Genomic DNA, 22,530 nt, shown 5'->3' with positions numbered 1-22,530 from the left:
ATTAAACTCTGAAGATTTAAGTGAACAGTTAATTTTTATTTGGATTTTTATTCATACATAGCCTTGTTTGCTCTGCCCTCTTACAACAAGAGACTCTCAAATAACATTTTCAGCCAAGTAATTAGATAATCAGTGATTGAGTAGTTTAGATGGTTGCAGTGAAAATGGGAATCCACCTTTCATTTTCAATAATTATGAAGAAACCTGACTTTGAAATGTAGTTCCTTCTCTTGTCCTTGTGAATTCCTATCCACCTCTTGTTAGCCAAGGCAACCAAGAAAAAAGCTGAAAGGAGACTAAAAAGGAATTTGCATGTAACTACCTATTTTCCCCATTTTACCTCATTCTTTGAGGCTCCTCTGTGGTGTTTTCCCTGTTGTTGACATGCAAGGAAGACCCAGCTGTCAGGGTTCATCTCTTTGCCATGTTGTGAATAAGCCTGCAGAGATACTGCACCATCGGGCACCTTGGTGACTTCTTCCCCTGCAGGCAAAATGCATTTTCTGCTTGACATTTCCTAACTGCCAGAGGCATGGAGAACAAAAGCCCCATATTCATGCTACATTAAAATGCCCAACATGTTTGGGATTGCAAAACATAAGTGCATGCAACAAGACACAATCTCTCCTGTTTTTCATGAAACCTGTGGTAAGAAGCTCATGGTTAATTATTCATGATGACTTGCTTTCTGCATCTTCCTGTGTCTTTTTTTGAAAGCTTGGGAAAAAGGTCTTTTTATCTGAGCACACTCACATATGTGAACCTATCTGACTCCCACTAACAGAGGCAAAACATAATAGAGGTACTATAATCCTGCACCACTTCAAATCAGAGCTTTCAAAGAAGGAGGTATTTAAAATACACCATATTCAAATGTAAATGAAGATACTACCTTCTGCAACCAAAAGTAGAGGTTTCAGTTATGGTGCTTGGTTGACATGACCTGGGCTCATTGGACAGGTTGAGAAGTTTTACAGAGCTCCTTTCATGGTACTGAATCTCTTAACACTTCTGAAAACACTGACTTTCAAAAACTATAAATTAAAAAATTTTCAAGTCATTATAATGTTAAACCAGATAAGATGTGTGCTGTCTACCTGTTATTTTAACAGAAGCCCTATTCTAGTCAACAGGCTGGTATCACATGAACAAAGAGAACGTTTATATCTGCCAGGGCCAAGTTACTCATCTTCAATTTTTCTTCCTCTCTTCTCTATTTCATAGAATCAATCACAGAATCAACCAGGTTGGAAAAGACCTCCAAGATCATCAAGTCCAACCCTTGATCCAACACCACCGTGGTTACTATTATTCCTTATCTATTATTCCTTTTATCCTATTATCCCTTTACCTATTACACAAACTGAACCTGTCGTATGTTGTTTCTGGGTTTTTTTCCTTAAAAAAAAATAAAAAATAAAAATTTTAATATAACAGTGGCTTGCATCTCAAGGTGATGAAAAGCAGGGTCAAGATACTAATGTGTTATGTATTAAACAGGATGAAAATTAAAAGACCTCAAGTGGTCCAAGAAGTTAGATTTCCTAAAAGGAAAAAAATATCTCCAGAAACCTGGAAGTCTTTCTTGCTTATTCCTGGTTTTCTCTTTTTTTATTTGCTCTATTTTCTCTGATGTTAACAGTTGTGGTTTGTTCTTCATGCCTGTTTGTGCAGACGATGAAAGTTAGCAAAATATATCCATAGTCTCACCATAGTGTCCCTATTTAGAAAATATAGCCCACTGAATGTCAGAAAAAAACCCCACCTGAATTTATTTTTAGATATGAAAATGACAACAGGTTTTTGATCTTTTTGAAGTGATGATTCTACACTGAAATGTCAATGAAAAGTATGATTTTTTTTTCTGGCTCAAAAATGTGGCTTCAACTTAATCTTATATTTTAAAGACATTGTGGGATTGCATATTGCCATATAAATGACTCTGAATAAGGCCACAGCCTTACATCACACCTCATTTAAGTAGTCAGTGGTGACACAGGGAAGAAAATGCAATTAGTTTGTCTCAAAATGGACACTAAAAATTTGCTGGATTTTTGTCCTGCTACTGTTGCATCTAGAAGAGTTTCTAGCCTGTGGTTGGTTCATTTATATGTATGACCTTTCCATGTCTCTGATTAACTCAGACCAAAAAGTGATGGCTGTGAAACTGAATACTGGCTGAATTTAGTTGAGAGAATTTTTGCAGCAGAAAACGAAGTTATAGGCTTTCTATACTCCTCCTCAGGAAGAACTATTATATTCTTACTGATTACTTTGGTCATTGTACTGCTGTAAATCTGTACCGTGCGCATGTATTGAAAAATTATCTGACTTGGAAAATTTCTTCAAAGGTTGACACAATTTCTTCTTATTAGGATTCATCAAGATTTTTTCTGATTTTTTTCAGAAGTGTAATTGTGAAATGATCAAATATTTATCTAAAACATCTCTTTTGAGGTTTTAGATTTCTCTTCAGAAAAGCAAATACTTAGTTGGCTTTATAAAGTTGGGTCTTTTTCAGCAAAAAACCCCTCCATGTATTCCAGAAAAAAACGCCTCAGTAATATGGTTTTATTTTCTTATAAATTTTCTGAAAGAAAACCACCAGCCATTTGCTGCCTAACACTTGCACACAACCCAGAAATGTGCTGAGCAAAATCTCAAGAGCTGGAAACATGCCTCTCAGCTGGGGTAGATGTTTAAGTCCATGACTCCAGGGCAGAACAGAGTTTTAACCCTAACAACCCCACAACTAGCTCATGTCAGTAGAAAATCCTGTCTACACCAGTGTCACGTCTGGGACACTAATCTGCTGGAGACTTTCAGCCCAGAGTTAAGGCATTCCAGGGTCAGCAGAGACCACCCTCTCCATGCCTCCATCCTACCCTGTCTGTCAGAAAGCATTAAATTAATACCACAGAATAGACAGAGCTGAAGGAGACAGTTCCAATGCTCAACTGGCTGCAGTCTAGCATGGACTAACTGCTGTAATGTTTCCTGAGATCAGCAGTATCATTTGCATGTACACAGCTAAGTGCCCGTTTCTGTTTTCCTCCCTGTACAATCCAGGTCTTAAATTCAGTCATCACTACTGACAAATCCCTTTAAATCCCTCTCTGTTCCAAGCGCTTTTGAGTTTATGCCATGCCCCTTACTTAGAAAGGTGTATATTTTGTTGAGTTAGGAGGCAGAGTAAAGCCACTGCTTCTTGTTGATTCATGGTCATCTGAGATGATGTACAACCGATGTATATCAGGAAGCATCACTGCTTGATGTGAATTGTCCTTCAAAGGTAAAAGTGTTCACTCAAATTTTTTTCATACATTTTTTTCACATCCTTCAGCTGGAGGAAAATATAACCTGTGTAGTTAGTGACAGCTTTTGATTTTTGTATTTAAAAAAAAAAAGAGATGTAGATGAGAAAAAGGTGCAGGCAACAGCGACATCCCCAATGTTAATCTTGTCATGTGATTAGATAAGGTTTCCTTGGAGGATAGAAATTTTCCAGACCAAGACTTCCACGCAACTTAAGGTATAGAAATTTGTATGATTTGTACTTAATGTATTTGGGTTGGGTTTTTTTCCAAAGTGAGATTCAAATACCAGACATAATCCTAAATTGAAATAACAGTGCTAACTTAATTGATTGATTGATTGGTTGATTTAAGCTATATTACTGGTATTTCCATTTAACTGGTTTTGAGTACACTTTAAAATGCAGAACAAAAATCCTAACATCACTGTGGAGGAAAGGTCCTTACCACGTAAATAGGAAACTTTATTCAAAGCAGATATTTCCTGTTCTTGGTGTAAAGAAATGATTTTTTTACTCAGTAACTGCATTGTTCAGTGAAGGCTCTTATTTAAGTTTTATTAGTATATGGCATAAAAAAGTAGTTAACGTACCTCTGTTTAAAGCTGCAGAATATTTATTGGAAAAGAATACGTACTTTCAGGTAAAAGGTAACTGTTGATGTGCTGCTAGCTGGAAGAGGAGGTCATTTATCTAAATTTACACAAATCTGTCTATTCCCACATAGTATTTCTAATGATTACACTCTACATCCAGAATTTTGCAGGTCAGTGTGCAGAATACCTTAAATATTTTAATTAGGAAAGAGGAATAAAAAACCACAATAAACAATAATCCCAAACATTTAAAAATGAGAACTAGAGATGGGTTTGGGACTTCTTGTTCTCTCTGCCATGAAGTCCATTCTTAAGTTCTTATTCCTATTTAATCACCTGGAACTATGCCACTCACAAGGAGTTCCAGACTTTAAAGACATACAGTAATTTAGACTACATCCAAAAGAAGTATAGCTTAAAAAAATACCCATAAAACATTGTTTCTGCCTGACGTACGTCTGAAGATCTAAGATAACGCATTTAGTAACAGTTAAAAAGTATAACCCTGAGGAACAATCTCATAAAAAGTTCAAGTCAAGAAAAAACATGTTTCATTTAATTACACTTCCTGGCAATACACTCATTGCACTCCTAAGCAGCAGCAGCAGCACTGGCAGAGTGGCTGCGGTATTCAGTATGACCATAGTTTCTCAGCACAGTTGACACACTCCAAGCAGAATTATTTGTCAATTAATCGTCAATTAATCATCAGCATCATTACTTACCCGTGAAAACAATATCATAATAAAGTAATATGAAACCAAATACGTTTCAGATCTAAAGCCAAAACGGGTACTCTATAATGAGTTTATATATATTTAAGAGGAACACACAATTTGAATAGTATAAATAATAAAGTCAGTGAAGGTACTCCCTTTGTGAAATGCTGAAATCACCATTCATGCACAGCAATGTCTACCTATTTTTTGAGACAGCAATGGAGAAGGTTTTAATTCTATTGTACAACTGCAAAACATTGTCATTCAATCACGTAGTTAAATAACATTGCACTTTTCCTCCTCCTGCTTGGGAGTGAATGCACAGCTTTGCCCAAAGACAGAGCATGAGAGAATTTACAACCGGTCTCTTTCTTGTTTTACACACACAGAAGTATACTATTAGGAAACACATTTTCTGAAAAGGACATGCTGACTTCTGTGAAGGACGACCAAAAGTGAACAAATGTGAGAAAGACCTTAAGCATTTGAATACTGAGCCTCTAGAAGAGTCACCAACCTGCACACCCTGGCACCTATAGTTTGCTGAAGGGAAAGGATGGGATTAAATAAGCACAGGGCTTATGATTTTGACATGGCATAGCCTCCTGTGTCAGAAGAACAGCTCTAAGGACTATTGCTCATAACCCTCTAAAGATAGCTTACAAAATAAGAGCAGTTAAGTAATGCTCATATTAACACTATTATTTCCAAATTTTCTCGTGTAAAGTCAGGTCCTGGTACCCTTCTGTAGGATTTAACACCCCTCAACACAAGCATGAAATCACACAACATGGGCTATTTTCAGATTACATTTTTTTTTTAAAGTCTATATTAAAATTATACCATAGCAATTCTCTAGAAACCGAATCTGTGATTGGCACTTCACAAAACAGAAAGACACAGCTTCAGTTCAAGCAACTTAAGCCATAGCAATGAAAGTGAGGGGATTGAAAAAGGAGAATGAAGATCATTAAATTGTAGTTTATAATAATTTGCTTAGATACTTATTTTTTTCTCAGGATTAGGTGTTTTGTGTTTGGGTGGATTTTTTGTGCATTTCAGTTAGATACAAGACGTAAATTATTTCCATGCAGGTATAACATCAGTCTTGGTGTAATGAGAAACTATTCACCATCTAGCAGTGGTTCATTTGTCATGTGTATGGATTTTGATGTCATATATGTGTAGTGGGTTGACCCTGGCTGGATGCCAGGCACACACCAAAGCCACTCAATCACTCCCCTCCACAAGTCAATAGGGGAGAGAAAATATGGTGAAAACTCATGAGCTGAGATAAGGACCGGGAAAGATCACTCACTGAATACTATCATGGGTAAAACAGGTTCAGCTTCAGGATGTTAACTGAATTTATTCCTGACAAAATCAGATCAAGATAATGAGAAGTAAAATAAATCTTAAAAACACCTTTCCAACATCCCTCACTCCTTCCCAAGCTCTACCTCCTCCCTCTCACCAGTGGCACAGGGACATGAGAAGTGGGGATTGTGGTCAGTTCATCATAACTTGTTTCTGCCACTGCTGAGGGAGAAGAGTCCTCCTTCTGTTCCACCGTGGGGTCCCTCCCATGGGAGATAGTCCTCTGCCAAGTTGTCCAACAGGTGTCCATCCCATGGGCAACAGTTCTCCATGAACTGCTGCAACTCGGGTCACTCTTCCACGGGGTGCAGTCCTTCAGGCAGAGGCTTCTCCAGTGTGGGTCTCCCACAGGGCCACAAGTCCTACCAAAAAAACCTGCTCCAGTGTGGGCTTCTCTCTCCATGGGTCTGCAGTTCCCTGCCAGGTGCCTGCTCCAGCACAGGTTTCCCATGCATCCACAGCCCTCTTTTGGGCATCCACCTGCTCTGGCGTGGGTCTCCTCCACAGGCTGCAGGTGGATCTCTGCATCCCCATGGTCCTCCATGGGCTGCAAGGGCACAGCTGCTTCACCATGGTCTTCACCACAGGCTGTAAGATAATCTCAGCTCCAGTGCCCAGAGCAACTCCTCCCCCTCCTTCTCCACTGACCTTGGTGTCTCCAGAGTTGTTCCTCACATATTCTCACTCCTCACTTCACTGGCCACAATTATTTCCATGCAATAATTTTTTTTCTCTTATTAAATATGTTATCACAGACATGTTACCATCATTCCTGATTGGCTCAGTCTTAGCCAGCTGCAAGTCTGTCTTGGAGATGCCTGGCATTGGCTATGCTGGGCATAGAGGAAGCTTTTAGCAGCTTTTCACAGAACCCACCCCTGTAGCCGCCCTGCTATCAAAACCTGGCTGTGCAAACCCAATGCAGTATGCTATGTGTGGACACAACACAATAGCATTGTCTGACCATTGTCTGTCTATTTTCCTGCTGTTACTAAAGAGAAGTCAATGAATCTATGCTCTAGACATAGCTGTGACTACTGTGCACTGCAATGGGAAGCAGAGATGGAGGGGGTATCATAACATCATATATAGGGCAATTATATCAGCCCTATAGAAAATTTCCTTAAGATGCTGCTACTGTGTGATTTGTCTGAATTAGAAAGTTGATCTTAAGAAGCAATGCCAAGATGCTAGTAGGACCAAGTTAGATTTGTTGTGTGATCCATCCACACAACCCCCATCAAGACAGATGTTACTACCTATGAGCCTGTTATTCTGATACTGGCACAAAATATGCTTCATAATTGCTGATCTTAGGCCCAATCCTACTCTAAAGTATTTTATTGCCTGCTGTGATAAGAAGTGTTGATTGTTTGGTTGCAGACAATTTCTAGATACAATTTTCTTATCTTTTCAGACAAGAAGTCACAGGCTTACACTAAAACAAAGCTAAGGATGAGGAAGAAAAAATAAAGACGTAGCACAAGACAAAATGGGGTAATCATTAAGAATCCTCTCCTGAAGATCACACTACATATCATCTCAGAATTGGGAGGTGAAACTCAGACATCTTCACTAAAAGAGTTTATTTCTCTTTTCCATTCTCACCTTTGATCACATCTTAAGTTAAAGCTCCTGCCATTAAATCCTGAATGTAATTAGAAATGACACACCTTCTGATTTTTATTTAACCAGAAAATCACATAGCACTCATAGTTTCCAACCACATGCTGGCATAGTAAATACATTGCCTTTATGGATAGATGTTTTTATTTAAAAAGTAAAAATTAAAAGAAAATTGGCTAAATTAACTAGATGTTCAGCTTTGCTGATAAAAAAAAAATGAGTAGGTTATTTTTGCATACCAAGTATGGAATAAATAATGCAGAAATAACTGCATAACATAAGCATTCTTATCACTAACACATACAAGTGAAATGAAAGAAGATTACCACAAAATAAGAATATATTCTGTAAGAAATATTGTTTGGTGTGATAGTAAAATCTGTGGTCATGTGTAATTTAATCTTTGATCACAGAAAGCAATACTATCTCAAACAGTTTTACATATGAAATAATTTAGTAGAATATGAGAGAATAATGTATTTCTGTTATTTCCTGAGACAGTGCTTGGGAAACTTTTAATTTCCATCCAGCCTGTTTGGTTACATGAATCTTTAGCACTGCTAAACCTAATGGGCCAATTCAGGCTTGCACTGAAGAGCCAGCCCTCCAGATCAAAGGGCAGATAGCTTACAAGCTTTGCAACCTAAGATGATTGTTTGGTTGCCAATCTAGTTTACTGAGGCTGCAATTGCCTTGTAGGGGAACGTATGGGGAAATATAGAACATTATATTATGTCAGGCTGCATAGTGCAATTTGCTAGAGTTATCACATTTAGCAAAATGCGAAAGTTCAAGCCGGAGAGTAACAAGCAGTTACTGTCTGGTATCACTCAAGTTAAAAATCAGTGCCCTCATTTAGGTACGGCAAGATACAAGCTTGCCTTCTGGCTTCCAATCAATCAGTCTCTTAAACTGGAGTCCCTTTGTGTTTTCACACTGAGGTCTTTGGTATTACTAAAGCATTCCACTGTCAAAAAGCAAAGTCACCCTTGGCAACAAGTTTTTTGGAGTTTTTACTTCCTTATCAGAGTTTGCCCCGAAACAGAACATGAAGATTAACTAGCAGCTGCTGGTGTGTTATAATACAGGCCTTTCTTTAATTGAAAAGAGGCTCCATCTTCTAAGGAGATCAGTAGTGGAAAACTTTGGTGCTTATATAAAAATATGCCCTATGTAATGCTTCTCAGCTAATGCTAAATAATTAAGTTTTTTCTGATTGTATGCTTAGCCTGTTTCACTAGTCACATCATAAGTTTAGTGCCAAAAAAAATCACATAGGGTTGTGGCTAAGAAAAGTCCATTTTTCCCAAAAGCAAATTTTTTTAAAAAAAGTATTATTTTGCAATATTTGCTTCTAACATAATCTCTTCTCTCCCTTGACCTTTCTGGTGGGGTATGTCTTCCTGATTCATTCATCTGAGAGTTAGTTGTCTAGCACAGACTGGTTGTCTGGGTTCCCTCATCCGTCAATGGAGAGAGAGAGAGATTGAACCATGCAGGGGGTGCCTGAGCTCGTACATTTCAGACACCTTCTCAGGATGATACACAGCTAATTTTGTCACTATAAAGGTCAATTAAGCAGCTGGCTCAGACCCTTGGATAAGTCAAGTTAGATAAGAGGAAGCACATCTCCATGGCTGAAAATTGACTGTCTTTAATATGTTTCCTGAGTATTCATGAGCTTTACTTAAGAGATATTGAATTTTGACCACATAGCCTCATCCCTAGGATGGGGTTTATTCCCCGTTTCAGCAGTGCTAAACCTGCTTATTCCATTTTCATAAGCTGGTTCAAATAATGCATATAGAAGGACTACTTTCTATAAAAATCCAAATGTTTAAGACCTTACAAAAAGCAACCTACCATCCTCCTTTCCAATCCCAAAGGTCCTCTAAAAGTGGACATCCCATTAAAAAAGCTCTCTTACAGAATCAGAAGTATTTTATGCTTGTGAGCATGGCCACATCGCAGCCTTTTTGCTGGTATTTCTCTGACTATACTAGTTTTGAAAAAAACCTAGAAAGTTTGAGATGGAAAGAAAATGAGCAATTCTTAGAAAAAGGACATGTAGATACAGCTAAGTGACCCTGCTATCCAATTATAGTTTTTATTATACATAAATTATTTTTCCTACTCTTAAAGTGAAATTCAATATTTGACATATTTTTCACTACAGGATTATTACTAATGAAGCCTGGGGAACTACTTTTTCTAAGGAAAACACAGTGTATTTCAAAGGAATTAAGAAAACACAGAGAGAAAATTTACAATGTTGAAACTAGCTCAGACTTGCTATGCACTGAAGCCGAAAAGCTTCTCACAAATTCATGATGGCATGTCTGGCATGTAGGATAAACATACTATTCCTTCACTAGTATATGCTGTAAATTTTCGGTTTACACACAGAATTAAATAATTTGTCAGGTGGAGTGGGAGACCACAGGTCTAGAGGATTCACAGAAAATCTAGAGACAATACAGGAAACGCTATCTTAAAGTTTCTTAATTGCAGTGGAAAAAATACTCCAGCACATGGGAGACCTGTGGTTAATGTGAAGCCAGGGTAATGAATCTTTAGCAGATGCAGTTATTTTAATAAGCAGCACAATTACATTAAGTAATAAAAGACATGGAGTATTGAAACCTAAGCTAAAGACAGTAATAAAGAAGAGCTGTATCTATAGAAACATGAGTAGAAAAAGCAGTAATAACAAGTTCTGAACATAAAGCAAAACCAGTATTTACTGGAACACTGAGAATTATTTCTCATCGATGTAAAACAAATTTTCTCTTTCTTGTTAATGGTAAATACCTGCATGATGCCACCTCACAATGAGCAAAAAATAAATTGAGCAAATAGACAGAAAAGCCCAATTGTCAGCAAATAGACTTACAGCCTATCAAAATAGAAAGAGACGTGTCAGCACACACTTATCCACACACACTGAAAATCATGAAAATCAGACATCCCAACAGTACGAACATGAGAGGATTTTGGAAGTTTTCCAGTGTGCTGTCACTGAATAACTTTTTTTTTTTTACCTGAAAAAGTAATAAGAAAGAGACTTTAAAAACAGGTAATTTACAAGAGGGAGGGTGCTGCAGAGACTCCCCTTTTCAGGGTGCGCTCCCCAGGGTTAGCTGTCTCTGCCAGCCCCTCTCCCAACCCTGGCGTTCAGTGTCTCTGCCTGTGTGGGTTCTCCACAGCCAAGGAGCTGTCCTCAGCATAGCGTTTTCAAGTAAAGGTGGGTGCATGGACATGCCTCTGTGTCTGTTCTACCAGTGGGTCTCTCTTTCCCTCCCTCTGACAGGTCCTGCTGGAGCGGAGGTCCTTCCCAAGGTGCAATCAGTGAAACCAGAGAACTTTCTTTTAGGGATGCGATTAAGAGGTGCATTCAGGACCAGTCAGAATAATTATATTTACAGAGAACTGCAAAAATCTTAGCAAGACATAGTCTTAAACCCATCTCTGGAAAGCCTGGGCCAAGAAATGGAATGCTTTTTTCTAAGAAAGCTACTTCTGAGAAGGCTCTCGGCTAATTTCGGTATGTGAGAAAAGTAAAAATCCCTTGGGTAGTAAGCCTGAGGCACATACCACAGCCTGAAGCTCAAAGCAGCAAAACAGGCCAATGCACACATCGCTGCAGGAGGAGCTTGCAGGCAGGCAGCCATGTGCTCTCCCGTGTGAATAGCAACCAAGGTCCACCACTCCAGGACCACTGCAGAGCCATCCTGCAAATAGGTGTTTTGAAGAAAGACAGTTGCCTGCTATTACCTCCAACGAAGTCCTTTCATCTGTTTTGCATATTATTGTTTTCAAAATTTACCTATTTCCCTTGTAATTGGTTCTGTGATCAGAAAACACACGGGAGGGAAAATCTGTAGAAGTTTAACAAATTTTCAAACAGCCACAATTCAGCCGGGTAGGCCGCTTGAACTGAGGAGTGATGTACACCATTAGTCACAAAACCAGCTCAGTGCCTGGTTTTGGTTGTGATCTGGGTAATTATTATCACTGTTATGCCCAGCTATTGAGAAATTTCTTATTCTGTTTTATTTCTTAGCAGACATAATGTTATTATGAGTTATCTCTCCAGAAGTTCCTGGAGGCATTACGAAAGATTTTGTAATGGAAGGCTTTGTAGGGACATGTAGGAAGACACAATCTCTTCCCTAGGGAAAAAGTTGCAAGAGATGTGAAGCAAAGGAAGATTTGACAGAGAAGTCCTAACCCTGGCTGGGTGCCCCCTTACTGCAGTGAAGCTCTGTTCTCCATTGGTAAATGCAGCACAAGGAGAAATTACTGAATCACTTATTCATGTCCTTATTCTACCTACGAGACAAACACAAGATTATAGTCTTATCTCTTTCACGATTTACATGTCATGGTGCATCCTTGATTGATATGAAAATATGCTCTTTCCCATTGCCTGGGATTCCCGGAAAGCAACATGACTATTATGTAAAGAGAAAGAAAAGACCTAAGATCCTACATAATTTACTTTTGACTAAATTTGAGATCTCTTATGCTAGTTATTTCTTCATCTTGTGCTAACAGAAGAAACTAAAACTCTAGAGTAGATGAAGCCTAAGTCCAGGTGTTATCAGTCACCCATCTGTTGCACCACCAGACTGTATCTACGAAATATATTTGAAAATACCTTAAATATATTCTGGTTAAGAGCATATAGTCACTCTTTTTAAAAACAATGCAGTCAATAGAAATTAAATAATCCTTTTACATTCAGAATCTGAATCAGAACCTGGCATTTGTTAACCAGAAACGATTAAAAGTCTTGTCCTCTACCTTTAATGACAGGTCTGATTTTTTTCAGTTTCCTTCATTAAAACATCATGCTTTCCTGATGAAACTGATTTTTTTTTAAAAAAACCACTTTACTATAAAATGCTCAGAGCAATTTTCAAGAAGGAAAGAATGACAGAGAAGAGCTGAACATATGAAAAAAAAAATTCCTATTGTGGCTGTTGCACCCACTTGAGACTCCAGATTATCAGCAGATTTACATATCAGCACAGCTAAGCACACATTTTTGGTGGCACAGGTTGTCCAACAAGCACTGAGCTGTGCACTTCAGTGCTCCACAAAATCATACAAGAGGACAGAAATGGCAAAAGTCAGTTTACATGTACACTACTGAAGTAGAATAAATCATACCAGAGACAAATTTGTACCATTTCTAAACCTTTTTTTTTCTGTCTGTAAAAATGAGATGTGTAGATTTGTGTGAAAACTGTGTTACAGAATGAATCAAGAATCAACATCTACAAAAGTATTTAACAAACACAGACAGTTTGATCAGGTCAAATAGTTCATCTGTCCTCCCCTTTGTGACATTCAATCTTTGTTTGCATAGCTAATGTCTTCCTGAGTAGCCATAAGCCCCATCCTTTGTGTATCAGTAGGCTTTAGGAAATGTTTAATCAGTTTGCGAGAGCACATAGATACAATTCCACAGCAACCCTCTATGTGTCATCTAAAAAAAGTCACTATATGAAAATATAAGTTGTGGCCCTGAAAAGAAAGGTTAGGGAAGTGTTCCTACATAGTTCTACTTTCTTTCTGTATTAGTTTTTCTCTCTCTAAACATTTTTAAAGCAGTAACATGAAATTTTCTTGTTTTTTTGAAGATGGAAAATCACTAAGGATTATACTCTAATTTTCAATTTTATTTAAAAAAAATGCTTTTCTGAAAATACTATCTCTAAAATTTTAATATTCTTTATACATTGTAAAAATAAAAAAAAAAAAAAGTATTCTGAAAAATTAGTCAGTGTATTTCTGAGCTAAAATCTTGTTTTAGCTTCAACCAATCACAATTTTTTAAAAACTGAGCAACTGTATGTGCAGTCAGGCAAAACATTTAGAAAATATATTCCAGAGAACCTTTTAGCAGAACAGTGTGTATCTACACCTTCCACCAAATTTAACATGGAAAGCTTGAATTCTAATCCTACCACTTAAAACTCTCACTTGAAAGCAGAAAATTAGGAATCTTGACATATACACCATAATACAAGTAAAGTCTTCTTTTCATAAAGATCTGTGAAAGTATCTGTTATAAATTTCAAATGTGATTAAAGATCAAGTGCCTGAAAGCAGAAATTTGGGCCTTGCAATTGTTCATTCTGATAAGTGCAGAAATCCCCAAAATTTCAGAATCATTATAGGTATTTATCAGACCTACACTGGAGATCATATGTTGTCTGAGTTAAAGTTTCAGTCTTACTGAGAGCATTGGAGAAATATGACTGACAATAATAAAAAAATGGAATAGATTTGTATACTTAAAGCACTTAAAGAGTTTAAAGAAAAATAATACTGAGGGCCAGAACTATATCACTGTGCTATTTTATGACTTTTAGAACAGTAAGAAGTTGTTCTTTTGTGAGGTCTTCAGTACATTGCTCTTGGGAAGAATTGTGAGCACTATCTTTTGCTCAGCACTCCTAAGCTTTCAATTTCAAACTGGAAGAAAAGTTAGAAAATGTGTTATATGAAAACATGTTTATGCATGCGGGTTTTAAAATCACCTAGGATTCTTCTGAGTCTTGTGTGAATGTTTACACACATATTTTCACTAATTTTTAAATAAACTACAACACCCACCTCTTTTTTCATAATATTTGGCTGAAGATAACGGTGTCTTTGCTTATGTGACATAACATGGCATAACTCCACAATGGTCATCGCAAGAGAGGTGACTGGAATCAAATAAGAACCTGGCCCTTTATTTGAACAAACATCACCATTTAATTATTTTTTAACCTAAAATTACTATCTGTTAAAAGCAATTCATTAAATTCCTGTATAAAAGTAGAACCTGATGTAACATGGTTTTTTACTTAGTCTTTGCCAGAAATATTTACAGAGAGAAATAATTTTCAACCTCATTTTCTTAAAGGAGAGAGGACAAAGGAGAAGAGAAAAGAATAGAAAGAAAGGGGCTCTGTCCTTGTGTATGCAGTTGTCGGTGCACACCTGAATCAGGTCCTGGGCACACATACACATACACTTGACCCATGTTTGTGAAAACAGAGAATAGGTCTTATTTTTCTCTCCAGTAAGCAGTAAAAAAAATTTCAAAGTGCAAGAATTTATTTGAAGTGTAATTATTATCTGAGTTCCTCTAAATTTGGTCAGTCTGAATCACTCACCTTTGTCACGTGATGCTTTTCATGTTGTATGGGAATCTTAAACATTTGGCACCAATATGTTGTATCCTTGTCTGGTACAGGCACCTGTCTTAATAAAAAGGGCAAGAACACAATATTATCATAGAATCACAGAATGGTCTGGCTTGGAAGGGACCTTAGAGAACATCTATCCCACCCTATGTCAATCCCCTCACCATGGGCAGGGACACCTTCCACTAAACCAGGTTGCTCAAAGTCCCATCCAGCCTGACTTTGAACACTTGCAGGGATGAGACATGCACAGCTTCTCTGAGCAACCTGTTACATCAACCTCATAGTGGAGAATTTCTTCCTTATATTTAATCTATGTATAGAAGTCACACAACCTGTTGTGTAAGCCCAAAGCTTTGGCTACCACTTTATTCCCATCTCCACATAAACTCAAAACATGGAGTAACTTACGTCTTTGTTTGTCAAGTCAAAGTACGGCAGAGAGGCAGATAAGACTTCTTTCTCAGGATTTAGCAAACGTAGACTCTTTGTGCCACGATTAGATCCATGGTAATTTTGACCCACTTCTCCCATGTCTTTGTGGTGGTAGGCCCAGATTACCCGCACTGTGCTCTCCTGAAAAAAACAAAACAAAACCAAACAAAAAGCCCATAAGGAATAGAAGCAACATCTTCCTTACATAGTTCACATAGTTCCTACAATTGTGTGACATAGATGTAGCTGTATTTGAACAATGACAATGTATACCAGAGGAGCAGTCATCTACTTACACAATTTTGCCTTTAAAATTAATAATGTATAGGGTTCACTGGAGATACACAGAAGTTAAATCTTTCTGTGAGAAATTCGTTCCCTAATGTTGTGAATTGAAATCCTATGTGCAAATGGCAGAACAGATTCACAAAGAGGTATCCAACTAAATGCATGATAAATATTTTTCTAGAGATATTACTTATTTGGCCAGCAATGAGATTCCCTGCCAAATTTTTTCCAGGCTCAGATCTGTGAAGATGTGAATACCTTCAGTGAAATGCTGTCTTTACATACTAGGGAAGATAGACACTCAATTACAGGACAGATTTACATCTTAAAAATCATTCTAGAGTCACTGCACAGATCAGTTCTCTGCAAACTATTCTCAGGTTGCAATAATCACCCTTGAGCCAAAGTGCTCTACTAAATCCTGAAGTGTCCCAGAATGTTAAATTATGCTCAGAATTTGGAGCAGGTGTGAAAAACAGAGATCCATTGACTGCCTGGAAAACTGGTGGTTTATACAGCTGTGGTTTGCTTCCTTTGCTTCCTGCATCTTTCAACCTCTCATGTTGCTATTATTGCATATGTTATGAAAACATAGATAGAGCAAATACTGTTTTACTCTTACACTACAGCTTCCAAAATAAGTACTAAACAAGCCAAAGCATAGAACGCCTTGCAAATTTGTCTAACTTATCTGCCATTTCCAATACAGAAGTCATCAACTTCATGTAATTTAAAATTACACTTAGGAAATAGCACAGCAGTCCCTAGGGCAACACAAGAATTTAACATGAAAAATATTTTACCATGGAAACTTTTACCATAAAATTCTTTAACTTCTTAATTTTGAATAAAGAAATAAATAGACACTTTAAATATGTCTGCTCCAAACTTTTTAAAAATCTGTTTCTGAGATCAATTACAAGTTAGTGTAATATCTAAAAACTGTTTCTTAGTTTGGCATCTTGAATGATTGGAACTGTGGCATCTGGGACTTGATGGCCCAGAGATACCTGTTTCAATCCTCTGTACTCTTGTTAGAAATTAAAGAACATAATGTATTAAAGTAGAAGGACAAAGAAAGCAGAAATGAAAATATAACAGCTTAATAAAACTAGCACAAGAATTTTGCTTGGTTAATTTAAGTTGAGCAAACAGATATTTTGGAAAGTGAATTTCTCTAATTCTATCTTTTTACTAAAAAGAGATTTTAATAACCAGCTTAATAACTACATATACAATTAACCTGTATAAATTACTTCATCTGCCTACATATAGTCAGAGTCTCTTACCGTTATGCTCTTGTCGTTTGTGTCACAAGTGTGCAGATCTCTGCTAAAAGCCAATATTGTATGTGTACTGTTTTCCATGGCATATTCCAGATGGTAATCCTGTTGAGGGTCCTTTTTTAGTACTCTGTTTTCATCTGTAAAATAATCCTGTTATAAAGAAGATGTGACCCATTATTATTATTAAAATTTAATATTAAAAATTAAACTCTATGTCTAACACTGAAGCCCCTTGAAGCTTGTAAAGTTCTGAAGTATCAGTTTTGAAGCAAATGATAAATGTGAGGTGGCACTGAACTATTTCTTCATACAAAATCTCCAAGAAAGCAAGTCTCCTCGATAAGCAGCTTAAAGGACACCTTGAGTAACTTTAGCAACAGGTTGTCTGACATAACTGCAGAAATAAAGGTTGTACCCAACAACCAAGAAATCTTATTTATCATTACTGGGATGCCATGAACTTCAGAAGAAATCACAGAGATAACTAATTTCACTTAATATTTGTAACAACAATAGTCATTCTCTCCTTTCACAACTTTTCCTATGTTTTTTATTTCCCCACAAAAACAAACTTTGAATGAACATCAACTGGAACTAGAAACCCTATGGCTTAACTAGGACAGAAAGTGCTCAGTTCATTCAAAAGCTGATGGGCTGGGATTAGACTGAGGTTTTGGAAGAGGCTAGGGAACTGTTTATAAGAAAGATGCTCTCCATCAAGGGTTCAGCAAAAGCCTGGTACAATGGAGTAGCAGGGCAGCAATGTCAGGTCATTAACCTCCTCACCCCAAATTCCTGCAGCCCAGTGCAGCTGGGACCCAGCCTTTCCCTCTCCTCCTACACCAGCCACCTGAAAAGGGCTGGCCACTGCCTCAGACACACCTTCTCTGGTTGCCCTCCTTTGAGTTTTAGGCTGTTTCTGCCTGAGTTGGGGTAGGGAAGGGGGCTTTTAACTAATCAGTGTATTTCTCACACCAAACAGGCAGACACGATTAATTGTGTGGTGTCCCTTGCAAAACAATGCAGCACTGGTGATTCTGGCAGGCATTTACTTTTGTAGCTGTTTGGACCTCTATTCACTTTTGGAGAGATTTCTAGCTTTCCCCTTTTGTTTAAGTTAAGATAACAAAGACGAAAAATTGCAAAATGTTATGTCCAAGTATTTTGATACTAATAAACAACAACTGAAACCTTATTAGTTCACTAAGGGATCATTTAGGAGCTGTAATCTTAAACTTAACCCCACCCTAGAAACCTGTGTGTGTGCAAGAGATCACAGAATCCTTCTTTTCCTATCACCACTTCTTACAAATACAAACGAATGAGTACATATGTCAAAGAATAAACACATGAAAAAAATAATCACCAAAAAGAGCAAAAGAAGGACCTGGGACCTGAAAGAAAGGGAACTGATGAGTTGTGTTTATTTAGAGAAATAATTTTGGATTTGTGCTTTTCCAGATGGAAATAATAGACTTGTTCTGGGATGGTTCTTTGAAGATGGGTAATTAATGGGATCAAAACACTCCACTTTAGCCCTGCATCAGAACTTGGAAAGAGGTAATGCATGTCTGTACACAATATTATTCCTGCTCTGAAAACACTCCTCTTTGAAATCTCTGCTTCTGCTTAAAAATAGTAAGGGCTTGTCTGGACAAGAAATGTAACCTTGTGAACATCAGCTTTTATTGAAGTGTGATATCTATGCTGAAATGTTACCTTAAATTGGAGGAAGGCATATTAGAAAGAGCACCCACACATTGAAATATTGAGGTATACAAATTCAAGAACAACCTTTCCTCATGTGAACAAATTCAAAGTCTTTGCCTGAACCCTGTGAGAAGGAAAGCTGAGAAATGTGAAGCAAAGCTAGGTGTTCACACTCAAATATTTTGTTGGTGAACTTCACCATTTCTTCACAAGTCTAGAAGACACAGCTCTAACCAGACGAAAACCTTTTGTGATATAGTCCTGAATTCTATGAGCCTCAGGGGAGAACACAAAAATAAAGAAGTTGTGTAATTAAGGTATTAGCTCAGATGTGCCTTGATAATGTGACTGTCACTGTAATTATTTCACTTACCTGCGTGACAGTCAAAACCAGGTCACATCTCTGGCTCACCACGAGGGGCTCATTTTGTGGCTGCTGGTGAATGCTTTGGGGAAGGTGGTCCCAAAGGCCAAGTCACAGGAGAGGACCAGGCTCCTCCCCATGGGACAAGAGCTGTGTTGGGCACTCACACTGCTGCCTGCCCGGGTGCTCACTGCCCATCCCTGCTGTCCACAATGAACAGCATCTCACTAATTTCAGTGGCACACCTGAAATTCTTCTGTGGCTAGATGCTAATCTGACAAACTAACAATATCTTTCTCATGTGAAAATTTCCGTGAAAGAATTAATTCCTTGTCTCTACTTACTTTCTTGAATCAAGGCGCTGAGAATACCTGGGAAGCAAGTTTATATAGTGCCTAGGAAGACTGTTTATTCCCCAGTTCTTACAATTCCACTGAGTGCAGTAGAAATACCCAAGAGGAATCAACTGCAAGTACACTTGCCAAGACCTATTTAGGAGTAAGCGAACTGCTCCTATTACTATTTTTACTTCCTTTGTTGAAAATTATCCAGCTGTTCATCACAAAAATAAAACCAAATAATGTAACCAAAAAAAATCTAAACAACTCAGACTTTGATTGCTCAACATCTCACATGAAAATTGTTTGTTTACCAGTTTTAAAACAAAATAATGCCCTATTGCCCAGGAACTACACATATCGCTTTCTGTTCGCAGAGGTTTTAAGTCAAACTATGCAGATTTTGCTCAATTTATTAATCAGAGCTTAAAAGCCTTTAAGATTTGTGTTTATATACAAAACATAATGAATAAAAGGAGGTTTTAAAAAATGAAGACACACTGAAAAGATACGATGTCACATCTTTTTCAGTCACAACTTGGAAAAGTGAGAAAATGTTAGTTGTAGATATACCTGTGTAGATATATGTCTGTATCTTCACACGTATCTTATGCTTCCTTTCAGAGTAGAAAAATAAAAATAAATTAAAGTCCTGCTCCTATGCTGCAAATGCAATCAAAATCACCATATTTGGACTTCCTACACTCCATTTAAGTCCTTGTGTCTTGTCAAAAGAGAAAGCTGCGTACTTCTTAAGGCCTTTGAAAAACGACAGTATAGAGAATGGATTCACAAAAGGCCAGAGAGGGTAAGTTGGGTATCTGTGTTTCAGCTGAACTGAGGATACCTAAGTATGGTTTGAAACTCTCTCAGGTCCAGACCACTGTAACACAGAAGTCATTTAAATTCGTAGTTTGTGACGTTTTCATCAACAGCCTTACAGTGATTTGATATCTATCACACGTGGTCTGAAACGTGCTTCATATTGGAACCATTTATTCTTCCTACCAAGTAGGAAAAGGCTCTAAAATGGTGACTTTTTTTACACAGATCTGGTTTTGCTACCCTATACAGTTAGCTGGAAAACCTGTGTCTTTTGTAGGATAGATTACACTGATACAAGTCTCCCCAAATTTCATGGAATCTCAGCAGAAATCTACACTATTTGTCAATTCCTTAAAACTGAATTTTTGAAACACTCACATGTGTGAGTGTGGATAAATCCACAAAAAATGAATGTATGCACTGATTCAGTACTTGCACCCAGATTCTTCAGTTTCTTATACACACTAAAAAGCATATATCATATGTTTAATGAAGATAAAGTTTTCAAATTACAAATCACCTTTACAAAAGTATAAGAATTACAGAAAGAAAAGGGTGAAGCAACTATATTTTTCTAGTATGAATATCTTTGATTATTTAAAGAGCATTTAAAACTAAGTTTCAAAAGTGTTATTGGTTATACTACATGATAACAAGGATGTTTATTTCAGAATATTCTTATGTAAATTGTTTACACATGAAACATTTAAAGTTTTTGTACTCCCTTTAATAATATTGCATAAAATACCATATTAAACTCCGGACTAAGTTGTGCAATCCATCACATAATTAAGTATCTCCTTCCTCATATTACCTGGGAGTTGAAAAAACATATGGGAAATGAAAAATCTTCCTGCCAGTATAAGTTATTTTATGTTCCTTTCCAGATGTGAGGCCGATCATGTTATATGTTTTTCAAATCCCATTAGCCTCTCTCCTTCTTAAAAAAAATGTTTTGTGATATATATGGTTTCTGATTCTGCTTCACAAACAGTCAGGGAGAGTAATTTCTTATGGATGTGAAAAGAAGTTGGTTCCTCCTTCAAGAATGCAAGCACAGCTGCAGAGGGAAGGCTGACCCCAAAAGCCCTACCAGCTGTCATCACGGACTGAAACAGGTGTTTATGGGACTACCTCCCCAGATCTTTACAATGTACAAGATTGTTTTGTTTACAATATCCATTTCCTGTACTAAATTACATATATCTCCTTTCAACCTCAGGGACCATAAAATAATTCTCAGACTGTGGCCCCATCCAGCAATCGTCTTGTGGACTTGGCTTGTGAGCAAGTCAGCCACCCCAATTTATGTATGTTGCCCTTCTCTAACTGGAAGATTGCTGCTGTTTCATCAGCATCTGTTAACACCCAGAAGTTAAAAAAGTGACAAGCCAAGAATGGGAAATGCAGAAAAACAAGCTGTGTTGCAACTCATCCCCACCAATGTTCTGCAGCCAACCCAAATTACCAAACCAATGTCTATGACCAGGACCAACAAAAAGTTTGGCAAAAGGAATCATGAAGCTGGAACAAAGATGAGAGTTGGTGCAGGAGAGGATCTTAGTATAAATAGGGTGGATAGCTTACTACAGTACAGAAAAGAACTTAATGAAACAGTTGTTTGAAATAAACACCGAGCTATGCCTTTCTGGGTTTCAAAAAAAATAACTGTGGTTAACATTTCTCTTTTTTATTGTTGCATTCAATTTAAATGGAATCCTGCTGCTCAAGGTTCCAGTACACACTAGATATTACCACCAAAAAGAAGCTGCTTTTACACCGTATTTGGCAAGAAGCAAAGAGAACACAAGTTTACAAATAAGCAAACCAAACTTTTTTGCAACCTCAAATGAATTTCAGCTTGAGTTTCAGGCAAAGATCTTACTATGCTCTTATGCTAGGGAAAAGCAGAGCCCACCTGCAGAAAGCTAACACAAAGCAGGAGTCTGAAAGTATCACTGCTTAGTGTAAGAACACCTTGAGAGCATTCCAGTTGACTGAGCCAATCTTGGGATTGGACACAAATGAAAAAATAACCATAGAAAAGGTAGAGTAAAAGCAATCAAGCAGTTGCGGTATGTTCCTAAAGTAACTGGGATAAGTAAGTTCAAATTAGCAAAAAGTGATTCAGTCCTTGCTAGGAAGCCTGGATCTTGCTCATGCGGGCAGTTCTGAGAAGCTGTGCACAATTCGTGGTACAATTCCAATTAAACTGGATGAAATACACTAGAGTAAATGCGGGCTGTTTACTTCCTGTGCACTACTAACTTTGATAAGGACAGAAAATTTTTACCTCTAACAAATAATTGTGGATGTGTCTGTATTTCAAATGCAGACATACAGATATATACAACAACACATTTTCCACTTGAGTATTTACGGAAACAGAAAATGTGTATGTACATACATTTTCTTTAAAAAAGAGGGTTTGTATTTTTTACACATTAA

At 37.4% G+C, this 22,530-nt stretch overlaps 1 protein-coding gene across 2 annotated transcripts in view; it reads right to left on the bottom strand.

The window, feature by feature from the left end:
* Positions 1-22,530, bottom strand: part of MOXD1 (monooxygenase DBH like 1) — a 50,415-nt gene that overhangs the window by 21,399 nt on the left and 6,486 nt on the right. For both annotated transcript variants that reach the window (XM_032684467.1, XM_032684466.1), the window contains exons 2-4: positions 16,849-16,995; positions 15,248-15,412; positions 14,807-14,890 (exon numbers count right to left, since the gene is read on the bottom strand). In XM_032684467.1, the coding sequence (XP_032540358.1) occupies positions 14,807-14,890; positions 15,248-15,412; positions 16,849-16,926 (327 nt within the window). In that variant the 5' untranslated portion in view covers positions 16,927-16,995. The remainder of the gene's footprint in view (positions 1-14,806; positions 14,891-15,247; positions 15,413-16,848; positions 16,996-22,530) is intronic.

The sequence above is a fragment of the Chiroxiphia lanceolata genome, chromosome 3 (assembly GCF_009829145.1).
Source record: "Chiroxiphia lanceolata isolate bChiLan1 chromosome 3, bChiLan1.pri, whole genome shotgun sequence".
Classification (NCBI taxonomy): Eukaryota; Metazoa; Chordata; class Aves; order Passeriformes; family Pipridae; genus Chiroxiphia; species Chiroxiphia lanceolata.
Note: the sequence above shows the minus strand (reverse complement) of the source record. Positions and strands in the feature narration are given on the sequence as shown.